At 46.1% G+C, this 14,319-nt stretch overlaps 1 protein-coding gene across 2 annotated transcripts; it reads left to right on the top strand.

The window, feature by feature from the left end:
- The first annotated feature begins 630 nt into the window (after positions 1-630).
- Positions 631-13,294, top strand: LOC118087549 (ryncolin-1). Of its 2 annotated transcripts, none has more exons than XM_035120309.3 (8): positions 631-874; positions 2,686-2,826; positions 3,967-4,020; positions 6,045-6,089; positions 6,877-7,010; positions 8,821-8,950; positions 10,744-10,878; positions 11,863-13,294. In XM_035120309.3, exons 1-8 carry the CDS (start codon positions 775-777, stop codon positions 12,108-12,110), a joined length of 987 nt encoding a protein of 328 aa, XP_034976200.2. In that variant the 5' UTR covers positions 631-774; the 3' UTR covers positions 12,111-13,294. The 2 variants fall into 2 exon arrangements, with proteins under 2 accessions (XP_034976200.2, XP_034976199.2); XM_035120308.3 differs by having other exon boundaries at positions 709-874; positions 6,874-7,010.
- Positions 13,295-14,319: the final 1,025 nt, after the last annotated feature.

Here is a 14,319-nt window from a genome sequence, read left to right as displayed (position 1 = left end):
TCATGGCTGGTGTAGAATTATTTACTCTCCTGATGCCTCCTAAGATATTAGCAGAGTGCATATAAAAATACACTTGTTTAGTGAAATTGAAACACCACAGATGTTTCCTGTTGTCCAAACACACACATTTCTCTGCAGGACTGTACTCGGGAGAAGCTGCTCCTGTCTGCCTATAACAAAAGCCAGCTCTGCATAGTACTGATTGGCTAGAACCAGAGTGTCAAGAACTCATCTCTTTTCCCCACACCCCAGCTGCCTTCCTGATGGTAGTGATACTTCATTTCAAAACTAGGCTTTTAAAGTATATGTGTTTCTTCTTAAGATCGATCTTAATTTATACATGGCATTTTGAAATGAAAAACAGCCTTTTGAGATGGCCCATATAGCAGCTCCAGATGCAGTTCTTGCGAAATTCCCTAGAGGAAATTCTGAAATACCCTTTCAGTTTATCAAAAAAGCACGACTTTGGCAAAGAGAAAGCAGAAAACAGAAATTTCCTGTGGGAATTTTGCTGATAAGAGTGTTTCACAAGTAAGTGTTTTTAAAGCTATAAGGCTTTCCTTGGAGGGTCCTCAAGTGGTGCAAACTTGCCAGTTTACACTTAGTTTTTCCACTGTGATAGGCAGACCCAGGAACACTGATTACGCAAGTGGGAGGACTTTGACATACTCCGTCTTGTTCCGCCTGCTTGCGCAATGAAAAGCATTTAAGGGACAAAGCATTCCTAGCTTTAAAAAGTGGCTGGATGAGCACCGGAGGCGGTGGCTGGACAAGATGGCAACTTGGATGAGCCTTTTCTTAACTCAGTTGACCTTCATTGCTGCATCTATAAAGGGTGGCTTGGCAGAGGAGCCAGAAACTAGCTGCTGTGCACGTGAGTGTGACTTGGAAGTGGGCAAGAGGTGTTTGTGGAGACGGCAAATGCTCAGCACCAGCCTTCATCGGGCTCTGATGAAGCTGCCTTAAACTAAGACTGACCATTGGTCTATCTAGCTTAGTCTTGTTTTCAAAGATGCTCTACGGGGGTTCAGGCAGGGAGTCTCTCCTCGCCCCACCTGGAGATGCTGGAGACTGAACCTGGAACCTTTTGCATGCAAAGCAGGTGCTGTCCCACTGAGCTACGTTCTTTCCTTAGCTGATTTATCTGAGGACTGGCAACGAGGTGATTTCCATCCCCATCAGGCTCTCTGTATAGACCGCACTATGTTTTGTGTGTGTGTGTGCACGCGCATGCACACAGCATGGCCAACATTAGTGAGAGTGCAAATAAACTTTGCTTGGTGGTGGATGGATCAGATTCTTGAGCTGGGGGTTAGCTACCCCTTTACCTCTCCAGAATGAATAGCCAACAACCAGTCTTGCTAACATGCAGAGTTGCCAGGCAATCAGTTCAGAACCCTTTAATTTTATTGTTTTGCATCGGCACAGCCCTGATGCTAGAATGCTGCAGGGCTGAGGTCTGGCACATCCTTAATTGCCCTGGGTGGGGCTAGCTAAGATGTGCTGGCTCTGCCCAGTGAGTCACCAGGATCTACCCACCGGGCATATCTAGAAGTGTCCCTAATTTCATCTGTCACACACTGAAGGGTATGATCTCAACAAGGCTTGTTTGACATGTCAGAGTCCATTTGCAGTGACTTCGCCGAAATTAAAAATAACAGTGCCAGTCAACTGCCCTGCAGCTGAGGCAGTAGTGTTGTGGTCGGCTGACAAGCTTTTGGGATGGAATTGATGAGCCCTCATAAATAAAAAATATTTTATTACCTGCACTTCACCCTGAGATCCTAGGGTGGGCTGCAACAATTTAAAACACAGCATAGAATCAGGGAATTGTGGCGGTGGAATTCCAAAACCCAGGATGCACAAACAGATAATTCCAGGATATTGAAAGATACCAACACAGTGTTTTTTTAAAAAAGGAATTTACTAAAAAATTACAATCATTAAAAGAGGCTGGGTCCTGAAAATATGCTTCTCCCATGCGAAAGTTGCCTCTCTAGCATTCCCCCAAAGTTGTGTTGTGAGGGGCTGCGACATAGTGCCTTCTCCTGGGCAGCCACCCCTCAGCTTTTGAGGGTGGTGGAACAAGCAAGAGGGCACCCTCTGCTGATCTTAAACACCCTGGGAGGTCTGTAGTGAAGAAGGTGGTCTTTCAGGTATTCATTTAGGGCTTTAAACACTAACATGAGCACCTTGAATTGGTCCTGTAAAACAAAAGCATCTAGCTCGAAACTGATTTCAGTGCACAGGTACAGCCAAGGCCACTTGCATCTGGAAAAACAAAGAGATGCTGTGTTAGGCAACACCCCCTCACCTGTCCTGCCTTGCACCCTCCTTGAGAGCTTTGGCCTGGCTGAAAAGTGTACTTCAAGATAAGTACCCATTGGCCTGGATCAAGAGGGATCTGTGAGCATATGTACAAAGCAGCTACCATACAACGGTACAATTCGCATTCATTGCTCGGCTCATCCCTGAAATGTGGCCCCCTAGCAGGTTAACATGAAGGGAAAGTGGCCCTCAAGTTTTGCTGGAGTGTAGGGGCAGCTCTGACCTTGAATGGCTCCAGATCTTGAATGCACAGCATCCTGTCTGGAAATAGAAAACTTCGCCTTGTAACCATCATGTTCTCAGAAAGCTGTGGCCCTAGAACCCTGTTTGAATCACTGCATCATTTTTGTTTTCCAGAGCTAAAAGGGCTGTCTGAGTGTGGGGCAGACAGGAAATTCTTTTTCCAAGGCCAGCCTGGGACTCCGGGGATCCCTGGCATACCAGGAACAATTGGACCTCCTGGAGCTAAGGGAGATCCTGGCCCTCTGGGGCCCCCTGGTAAGAGGACACCATCAATATCCAGGTGGAGAAGGCCACGCCCCCTTGCATTTCCCAATTGCAGTGTTGCTGTTGTTGTTTGCATTTCTATCTCACCTCTTTCTCCAAGGTGCTGAAGTTGGCATCCCTGTTTCTCCCCCACCTCATTTAATCCCCACATTAACCTTGTGAAATAAATTAGGCTGAGAGGCACTGAGTGCCCCCAAGGTCACCCAGTGGGCATGGTGAAATGGGGATTTGAACTCTGGTCTCCCGGGTTCTAGACTGGCACTCTAACCACTACACCTCACAGATGTAGAACCAGCTGGACTCTTCTGTTGTTTATGCTTAGCACAGTCACCATCAAAAGTAGCACCCCTCAAAAGATGGGGTACACCAGTTAGACTACCCCTTCTTCTGTAGCGATAATTTCCCCTTTCCAGAATTTCTTGCTTCAAAATGAACTCAGAAGGGCTCATTTACCCTCCTCTATCCGATCTCAGTGTGGGGTTGTTGGGTAGCTAAAGCTGTGCCCTCCTGATCTTGTTTGACTCCCGACTCCGATACGTGGGGAGATAATGCATCTCTGCTGGGAGGGGATTCAAACAGTTAGGGAGCCGTGACTGAGAAGGCCCTGCTATGAGCCACTGTGACACGAGCCGCAGTTAAAGGTGGAACCAGTGCTTTTTCTGGGGGTACACAGGGGTACGCATACCCCTAAACATTTTGTGAATCTAAGTTTGGCCTCATATTTCAATATGAGTAAGAAAATTAGAGTACCCCTAAACATTCTTTTAGGGGGGGAAAGCACCGGGTGGAAATATTAGCAGGACAGATCTCAAAACAAGGACTAGTATATTCCTGGGAAATGTACTACTTCAAGTTTGCTGGCCCTCAATTAATCTAGGGCTTTTTCATCCCTGCTGGTCTTTATATGAGCTACTATTTAAGAACTGATGCCCGAGTTTGCTTTCCACCACCCCCTCTTCCTTCCTCCTCCCGTTTTGTGTCACCACTTTTAGGGTGTGAGCTGAGCCTGTGAGCAGAGACTGCGTTGTTTTAGCTGATGGTGTGAAAGCTGCTCTGGGAGACTTTTCAACTGAAGAGCAGTTAAATACGCTCCACTTAAATACATAGATAAAACCCTTCTCTTTCATTCAGGTGAGAAGGGCTCCCCTGGAGAGCATGGAAAAGCTGGGCCCAAAGGAGACAAAGGTACAAGAGGCATTTATTCTAACTCTGTGGACCAAACTAGATAGGATGTTAAGTGTATGATTGGCCCTGGTTTGTCTTTTCTTTACAAAATCGGTGGTGGTGGTTGTGTGTGCGTGCTCTTGATTAGGACTGCAGCACAAGGCAGAGAGGGGATTAACCCTTCACCATAACCATGGTTCTAGTCTGCATTGTAGGGGTCCTGGACTTGCTGTTTTTTTTCCTTTGGTATACGTGGGAGTTTCACCCCCCATGCAGACAGCAACAACAGGGAGAAATATCCAGATCAGGACTGTCAAGGGGTTCAAGAACCTTGACAGAACCTGAGAAGAGGTTGCCGGGTCAGGCCAATGGCCCATCTAGTCCAGCATCCTGTTCTCTCAGTGGCCACCAAGGAGCTTGTGGGAAACCCAGTGGTTTCTGGGAACTGGCATTCAGAAGCGTCACTGCTTCTAAAGTGATGGACTGGCTAAGTTATCATCAGCTCAATGCTAGGTTTAAGATAGATTTTTAAAAAGAGGGTTTTGCAGACCAGAGATCACAATTCAAAAGGGATTTATTAGGTTCCAAGGTTAAAATTCTTTCTAAAATGTACAAATTATTACTTGAATGGGAGACAAAGGAGGAGTTGGTCAAGTCATCTATGATTACTTGGGGCGAGGGATGTGGGACACAATATTGATTTAAACTTATGGGAACATCTACAGTATGGACAAACAACTTGAAATTTACGTCATGCTATACTTTAAAGGAAAACAATCTAAAGATGGTTCACAAGTGGTACATGGCACCAAATAGGTTGGTAAAGATGTTTAAATCACAGAGTGATAAATGCTGGAAGTGTAAAAACACACACACACACACACACACACAAAAGCAGTAGGAACAAGTTACCACATGTGGTGGTCTTAAAGTGTGATTAAAGAATATTGGGAAACAATTTATAATGAGTTCAAAAAATTGTTTACAAGATCCTTCCCTTCCTCCTTGGCATAACAGCATCTGAAGCCCCAAAGAACCAAATTAGTCTGATGCCGTATGCTACCACTGCTGCTCAGATTTTACTGGCACAAAAGTGGAAAACGGACGCAGTGCCAACAAAAGCTGAGTGGCATCACAAATTGTTGGAGTTAGCAGCTATTCTACAAATAGAATAAGAAATAGAGATGGGGGAAAACTTAAGGAAGAATGGAAGTTATATATAGAATATATGAAAAATCATTATAACCTAGCAGGGTGTGAGTAGTTATAGCAGTGTAAGTTATAACAAGAGGTAAAGAGAGGAAGAATGAAATATTTAGATCAGGCTTCCTCAAACTCAGCCCTCCAGATGTTTTTGGCCTACAACTCCCATGATCCCCAGCTAGCAGGACCAGTGGTCAATGATGATGGGAATTGTAGTCTCAAAACATCTGGAGGGTCGAGTTTGAGGAAGCATGATTTAGATAAACAAGAAGAGGAGGTGGGGAAAGGATTAGAATTTGTCCTACCTTCTTTTAAAGCCTTCCAGCCCTGTGGTGGTCCCAATCTAAACTGTTCGCAGCCCTGCAGTTATTTACTAAAGAAAGTGGGTGCAGAAGGATCCACTAGCACATAAGGACCAATCACGTGCTGAACGTCACATCTTGATTTTAAGATTCTTTTCCTATGTGAACTTGTGTTTATACCTGGAACTGTTTTTAATTGTTGTTATTGTTTGTGTTTTTGCTGTGAAATTGCTTTGAGATACCTTATGGGAAGCGATTCATAAATGGCAGTAAATAAATAAATGGGCTGGCATTTGCTGGTGACACTAAGCCCCAAACCATGGTTTAGCCAAACACATGAACATGTTGTTTCTCAGGAGAAGATTGTGCCTCCCTGCTCCTTTAAACTCAGCACAGCACAACCACTAAGCCAAAGTCTGGCTTAGCATGTGGTCTGTGGTTAAACTCTTTCCTTTAGTGCATTTGAAGTGAGTGCTAGCTACATATGACACCCACGCTGACCTCACTAACCAAAGGCTGTTTGTTTTCCACCCCCTATAGGAGAAGCTTGTGCTTCGGACTGCGGAGGCAGCTCCCAGCAACAAGGTAGAGCCTTTCCTCATCCAAGCCATGCTTATGCCCTATCTGCACAATGCATTTAAAGCAGGATCACACCACCATAAACAGAACCCTGAAACTGAATTTTGCTCAAGGTGCTGAAAGTTGTTGGGAGACCCCTATTCCCCTCAGAGAGTTACAGTTCCCAGCAGGGGTGTAGCAAGGGGGTGCGTTGGGGGTGGTCCACCCTGGGTGCCACCCTGGAGGGGGTGACACTTGGCGCACCCACCCGCGACTCCCAAGCTGAGCCCCGCCGCCCGGTAAAAAGCCTCGCTCGGTGCGGCGGCTGGCTTACTCGCTCACCTGCTCAGCCGGCGCACGCTTTGCTTCTTCCTTCCTGCTGGGCGGAGCCGCTCGGCCAAACTATCTAGTCCAAACTATCTGGAGGGCACCAGGTTGGGGATGGGTGATGTAGAAAATATTGAACTACATAGACCCAATGGTCTGATTTGCTTCAAAGAATTCTGGGCACTGTAGTTTACCCCTTGCAGAGTAACAATTCCCAGCAGTCCTTAACAGAAGACAGTGCCCAGAATTATTTGAGGAAAATAACGTGCTTTGCATGTGCTGCAAGGTAGAGTGTACGCAGCCTAGGTGTGCATACATGCATGCCTACCCACATAATCCATATAGTGGCAATTAGCCCTTGAGATTACAAGATAGCAGCTATTCACATCTCTTCAGTGGGAGTTAAGCACAAGTCAATGAGAGGAATCTGCTGCTGCTCATCAGATGGCTTGTCGGCCTGACATAAATCTCCTTGTCTTTTGAGAAGGCCCAAGAGCGAAGAACTGCAAAGAGCTTCTAGACCAGGGTGAGACCCTAAGTGGGTGGTACACCATCTTCCCCACAGCTAAGAAAGCACTGGCTGTCTTCTGTGACATGGAGACTGATGGAGGAGGCTGGCTGGTGAGTCTTGCTGCCCCTGTGCAACCTGCCTGATAGCTCTAGGCATGCAGCTCCAAAACAGGCACCCCCAAACTCAGCCCTCCAGCTGTTTTGGGACAAGCCCTCCGAATGTTGCTGGACTACAATTCTCATCATATATCCATCATTTTATCTGTGTGCTGCCTTTCCATTGTTCAAACCATGCTCAAGGCAGCTTACAACATGAAAGAAATTACATAATTACAAATACAACGAAAGTAAAGTTAAAGGACCCCTGACCATTAGGTCCAGTTGTGACCGACTCTGGGGTTGCAGCGCTCATCTCGCGTTATTGGCCGAGGGACCCGGCATACAGCTTCCAGGTCATGTGGCCAGCATGACAAAGCCGCTTCTGGCAAACCAGAGCAGCACACAGAAACGCCGTTTACCTTCCCGCTGTATTTATCTACTTGCACTTTGATGTGCTTTCGAACTGCTAGGTTGGCAGGAGCTGGGACCGAGCAACGGGAGCTCACCCCGTCGCGGGGATTCGAACCATCGACCTTCTGATCGGCAAGCCCTAGGCTCTGTGGTTTAACCCAAAGCGCCACCCGCGTCCCAGTAAAAAGTAGTCATCAATAATAAATAAAGCATCTTTAAGTACACAAATTGAAACAATCTCCACATAAAAAACAACAAAGATACGAAATATATCAATAACAGCAACAAACCCCCCCACAACAACCCCCCTAAGCAATATCCCAGCCCAAGAGTCTGTTCTTAGCTTTTTGAAGCTGGAGTCAGTCAGGGCCCCCCCCCTCCCAGGCCAAGTGGAAAAGGTCTTCTAGGAGTCACAACCAAGGTGGGTCCTGACTGTTGGCTACGCTGGCGAGACTTGCAGTCCAACAACACCTGGACGGCCACAGATGCCCCATCCCTGCTCTAGAAAGAAGAGTATGGCCATGGTGCTCACATGGTGCCTGAGGAATCTATGTCATTTCCATTGGGCGCTTAGAACAATTCTGGCAATAGATGCTTGTTAAACATGAACAGCAGTAAAACTGTATGACATCTCACTATACTGAATGCAATAAGATGGGTCACTGGATAGTAAATTGGTCTGTCTTCACTTTCATCACTGGCCAAAGAGATGTGGTGGTATTGTTATTGTAGTTAAGGGTTGAGTAATTCTGGAGATTAAGCCCATTCCTGTCACGACTGAAGGTCACCAACAGCTGCCCTCCTCCATGGACATGTATTTATTTATTAGTGCTTTACAAAGGATGAAGCAACCCAACAAATCTACCTTACACTACATAGGTCTACAGAGATGTTCATGGATGGAACTCAAATTCCAAAGTGTGAGAAGCTCTAGGGTGGGAACAGGGAACCTCCAGCCCAGGGACCGTCGCACATCCCATTCACTGCCTAAGGTGAAATATGAATGTGCCGCCATGGATCACCTCCCTCTCCCTTACCTGAAAAGCTGGAGAGACAGGATCTCGTCTGAAAGCAGCACTATGTCTGGCAGCAGCAGCAGCAGCAGCGAGGTGCCTGCAGGGGCACTGCCTCCTCGGCTTCCACCACCAAGGCGGCTGCTTCACCTTGCCTCATGGGCAGGCTGCCTCTACTCTTGCCTGAAGGCCTTCCATGCCCCTCTCCATTTGGCCCTCAGAACTGTCACCGAGCCACACCTACCCACCAGCACTGTTTCATAGCAATACAAAATGATCACCTGAGGCAGAGACCTTTTCATCCAACTAGAAAGGCTTGTAAAAGAAAGGGGGGGAAGGCTTCAATTGTTTCTGAAAAGCACAGTTTCAAGAGAAAGCTTGGCCTGTCATCTTCCCAGGTGTTCCAAAGGAGACAGGATGGATCAGTAGATTTCTATCGTGGCTGGGAGTCCTACAAAAGGGGCTTTGGGAACCGAGCATCCGAGTTCTGGCTGGGCAACGACAACATTCATTTTCTCACGAGTTCGGGTAAGGCAGCTTTTGTGTGTCCAGTTAATTGGAGTATAGAACTCACGTGCCTTAGCATCTCCTGTGAGAAGAACCCATATTTACCAAAAGGCTCCCTTTCACTACAGGTATTCCTGTCCTCTCTCGACTCCGATAACCCTATCTGGGTGCTTCCAGACTGACTACTGTGACGGATTGGGCTGGCTTGAGTAAAACTCCAGGTTGTTAAGTGTTATAAACCCAGTCTCCTAGTTGATTGACGGCATTCCATTCCATGAGGGGCGGGACAGCCACGGGTTTAAAGAGGATGGGTAGCCATTAATTCTGGAGAGAGAGGGTTTTGGGAGCGGGAGCGTGTGGGAGGTTGTGGAGTAGGTTCCTAGAGTAGGTGTAGATGAGGAATTGGTTAGGTTTGCAATTATATGATTAACAAGAACAGTGCTATTGAAACCACAAGCTTGTACACATGAAACTTGAGTGCACCTGTTAAGATTTTAAGACATTAAATGTTAAGTTAAAGTGCCATCTAAACTATCGTCGTTGTGATCTTTCCAGCAGAGGTATCTATTGCTCATTTGGTGGGGACACTCATTAAAAGGACAAAACCCCTATCTAAAGCAGAAAGGATAGTTTGTTGTCCCTTGAGTGCACCGAGAGGGGGAGGAAGAGGGAGACTGGTTCAAGGATGACACAAAGTTTCCTCGGGAGGGAGGAAAGCTTCACTGTGGGGAAAGCTCAAGTGAGGAGGACCCCTTGCTGGTGTGTACGCTAAGAATAGTCTCATATTCACCCCAGAGCTTTAAAAGATACGAGGCCACGTTTGGGCTGGAAAAGTACTCTCATTTTATTTGTAAAACCCACAAGGGATAGGGGGATTTGTCTTGATTTGTTTCACTTAACACAATCGCAGCACCAGCCTATGAAGTTACAAAACTCTATTTTGAAGTCTCTCCTGTGTCTTTGATTCGAAATTTCCTCCTTGTAGCTTCTGCCCACTTTATGGCTCATGGGAGCACAACTGTTTTCCTTTCTTTGTGCTATTTTGCTATAAAACTTTTTTTTTCAAAAAAATGTGAGGAAGCCAGTAATTAAATCCCACTACAGGAAACAGAATTTGAATAATGAAGGGATGATTTATTACTTTTGATGGACCTGATATGTAGCATTTTTACCTTTTTTGAATTAACAGTTGCAGCACCAGCCTGGGCAGTTGCAAATTGACAGGCTTTTTAAGGGTTATTGACAAATGTTATATGGCACTTTTGCTGAATGGAAGTAAATTATGAGTCAAACTTCATAGATGTTTCTGGGCCATGGGAAAGGATATTGTTGAATAATATAGCACATTACTTGCTCTGCTTCATTCTAATTGCAAGAAAGTAATTCCTTGGTTGTAGTAACAGGCTGTTATGCATGGAAGCAATTTTTTGGAGGGTGTCGATCTGCTGAGCTTCTAAAATGGCAGGTGGTGGTTTGCTGAGCTAGATCAGATTTCATTGGGTAGTAGAAATAATTAAGTTCCCATTTTGCTGTGGCTTGGTGCTGATGTGAGACAAATGCAGACCCAATGCACAGAATCAAATGTCCCTACATATTCTCAAATTGTGGGTTCCAGGACTCTTATGGTGAGAATCCAGAGGAGATTCAGATGTCTTCTTCCTTCTCAGATCTTCTCTTGCACTTGAAATGTGAAAGATATTAATACAAAATTAAGTTCTCCTACAACTAATTATCTCATTGAGTTGCATCAGAGCCAAGTTATCAGCTATCTCTCCTCCTTCATGCTTCCAGTGACTTTTTGTGTTTCTGAATAGGGACACACCAACTGAGGATCGATGCCGAGGACTTTGCCAAAGTCAAAACTTTTGCCCTGTATACAAACTTCAAAGTCCTGAGTGAAAATGACAACTACACATTGACCCTGGGCTCTTACTCCAGTGGTGACATGGGTGAGTTACTGGGAGAACCACACTGGGTCTACTCTGCTAGTAAGATGGGCAAGTTCTTTCATCAATGGTCAAACATCTATCATGTTTATGCAAATTACTTTGACCTAGATACCATATTCCACAACAGTTTATCCCTCAGTGCTATGTAAGACTGTATCTAAGCCAGGCATAGGCAAACTTGGCCCTCCAGATGTTTTGGGACTACAGCTCCCATCATCCCTGACCACTGGTCCTGTTAGCTAGGGATGATGGGAGTTGTAGTCCCAAAACATCTGGAGGGCTGAGTTTGCTTATTCCTGGTCTAAGCTATTGGTTCTACCTCCGACCCATGTCTCAGTAGTTTTGTGTATATAATCAGAGTCTCCGTCACTCCCTCTTGTTAATAAGCTCAGCAAAGGTGGATCAAGGGGAGCACGACCGGTTCGGTCGCACGGGGCACAGAGCTTTTGGGGCACTGCAGCAGGCACCATAACTATGAAGACCAATGGAAGGCAAGAGGTGTAGGGGGCGGATTTTGGTGTTGCACAGGAAGCCTCTGAAATTTGAGAAGCCCCTGTGCCCACAGAAACTGAGCCACAATAGCACACCTGAGAAACAGATACTGTATCAGGTATCTGCATTCTTGGAGGAACTCTCGAGTTTTGCATTGGAACTAAAAACACAAATCAGAAGGAGGAACACCTCTCCACCCTGGCAAAAAAAAAAAAGCTTGATGACTACTGAATGTGTGCAGTGATCACCAGGTGCCATGGAATGTTAAAAATGGGAAACTGAGGGGAGGTTGCATCGGCCTGTTACAATTTATTTTAGTCTCCCAGAGGGATGCATGGCTGGCTGCCTAGGACCCCAGAAGAGAAGCACTCCTGTTACAGAATTTGTTACAATTTGTTGCAGATCCCACCTGTGCCTTAAAATAAGCCTTTCTTATGCATGTCAAGTAAACTCATGACCTGCCTTTACATCCCTCACCGCCCGCCCCCCCAGGAGATTCTCTATCTGTGCACGACAACATGCCATTTTCAACGCGGGACAAAGATAATGACAACAGTGCCTCCAGCTGCGCAGAAGTCTACACGGGTGCATGGTGGTATGGGGACTGTCACCATTCTAACCTCAATGGGCTTTATCTCAAAGGCGAACACAGCTCTTATGCCAATGGCATCAACTGGGCTGCTGGGAAGGGATATCATTACTCTTACAAATATGTGGACATGAAAATAAGACCAGAGTAGGTAGCGAAGAAAAGGTCTAGCGTAGGCTGGGTGCTTTACAGCCAAGGGCCTGGGCACTACTTCAGCTTCAATCTCTTGTGCATTCTCCAATTTTAACCTGTGAGGCAGCCTGAATTAGGAGACATCTCCACAAAGGTGACACCTGACTTATCCTCCTTGCCCCAGTCTTGATCCAATAAAGTTATCAGTAAGGACTAGACTAGGGGAGCAGGCACCTTCTGTAGCCTTAAGTCAAGGTTAGGGAAGGGGTGACTCTCCAGATACGCTTGGGATTCCAAACTCCCTCCTATCAGCCTCAGCCAGCAGTCAAGGATGGTGGTTGTAGTCTAGTGACAGCTGCATAGCTGCCAAGTTTTCCCTTTTCTCGCGAGGAAGCCTATTCAGCATAAGGGAAAATCCCTTTAAAAAAGGGATAACTTGGCAGCTATGGACAGCTAGAGGGCCATGGTGTCCTCATCCCAGTCCTGTCAATCTTTAACTGCAAACAAGCACACATAGTCCCACTTTATATTAGCTCCTGAATCTACCCCTTCTGCAGAACCACCCTTCCCCATGCATCCAATAGCTGATGTAGGTGGAAGACTTGGATACAAGAACTTGATTTAAAGTAGGCCACGTTACTGAGGATCTTGGTACAAGAAACTATATGGATTGTGGTCAGTGCATTGACGGCTATTTCTGATAACTCATAGCAGACCAGCCAGAGGTAGAACTGGTATAGTTGTGTGCTCACACACATATTTGTTAAGTCTTAATAAGGGCCTATCTCTCTCCTATGTTCCTTCACCACTTAAATCCAAACTTAAAAGCCATGACTTCATATGGAAAATGAGACATAGCCATACCTCTGTATTGCAACCAGCCTTTATCTAGATATCCCCTACATCTTTAGGCAGGATAGGAGCTGCCTTCAAGAGCTGTTACAGACTCAGCCCTGTCAGGGCATGGTCCACAAACAATAAATGCTGACTGTTTGGCAATTCAGAATGTACTGTATATTGCTTCTCGGGTTTGACTTTTGGCTGGAGAATCCCTTAGAATTTTTGCAGCTAGCTTGACAGAAGCAGTTATGGGGACAGCTTTCGGGGACTGTTGTAGCTCTTAATTATTAATATTATTTGTATGAGAATGTTAGCCTGCTCAATCTGTATATGAAAAACAAATAAAGAGATTTTTAAAAGACATGGTAAAGTATCCAGAACTCTCTTTTCAATATAATAAATATAATATACTGTATATATTATATATATTATAATAAATAAAAGTACTTTTCTTCACACACTTGTTAAAACTCGGAAAACTCGCTCCCGGAGGAAGCAGTGATGGCCACCAACTTGGAGTGGCCTTAAAAGAGGATTGGACAGATTCGTGGCAGCCGGTGGCTCCTAGCCAGGACGACTATGCTCTGCCCCAGAGGCCAGATGCAGTGGGGCTTCTGGATGCCTGTTGCTGGGAACCACAAGGTTTTTCCTCGAGGCATTTGCTTGGCCACTGCGAGAACAGGACGCTACCTGCCCTCCGCAAAGAGGACCCATAACAATGAAAAGCCACTTCGTAATCGAAACATGTGAAACAAGCATAACATCCTCCACCCCCTCCAAAGCACACACAGATCTCGCGAGAGAACAGAAGACATGCGGGAATATAGAGGCAATCCACAGAGATGCAACCTTAGAGTCACGAGTTGTCTCAGTACTTTCTATACTTCTGATCTACTTTTGCCACTCAAACTCCCAGTTCGAGATATATCAGTCCTGTTTTCCTCACAGAGATAGTACAGGTAATTCCACGCCGTACTTATAGACAACACTAGGAAAAGGGAGGGCCCCCAGTTTTTACCACAGCAATACACGGGAGAACATGCTTTCTTTCTCTGCCTCCCCACCACCACCGTTTCATATTGCGCATTACTCTATTATTTTCTCTGGCTATCTCTATGGTTAAGGGTGACCCGAGTTTTTTGCCGTGACGTCGCTCCCCTTGCGCAATAGTGGACGGAGGCACACCCAGTGACGCAGCTCCGCCCTTCGCTTCCCCGGCTTCTTCCCGCAACAACTCGAGCCCGCCCCGCCCTAAACCTCTGAGTGACGTCTCCGGAGAATCAATGAGCCTCAAGGTACGAACGGAGGCCCCGCCTCCGAAGCGGTGAGTGGCGCCGCCCTCGACCAATGGCGCCGTAGGCAGGCGGGAGCGTCACGTCAGGTTGGGT

Source organism: Zootoca vivipara, chromosome 6, assembly GCF_965207765.1.
Source record: "Zootoca vivipara chromosome 6, rZooViv2.hap1.1, whole genome shotgun sequence".
Classification (NCBI taxonomy): Eukaryota; Metazoa; Chordata; class Lepidosauria; order Squamata; family Lacertidae; genus Zootoca; species Zootoca vivipara.
This window is presented reverse-complemented; position numbering and strand designations above follow the sequence as displayed.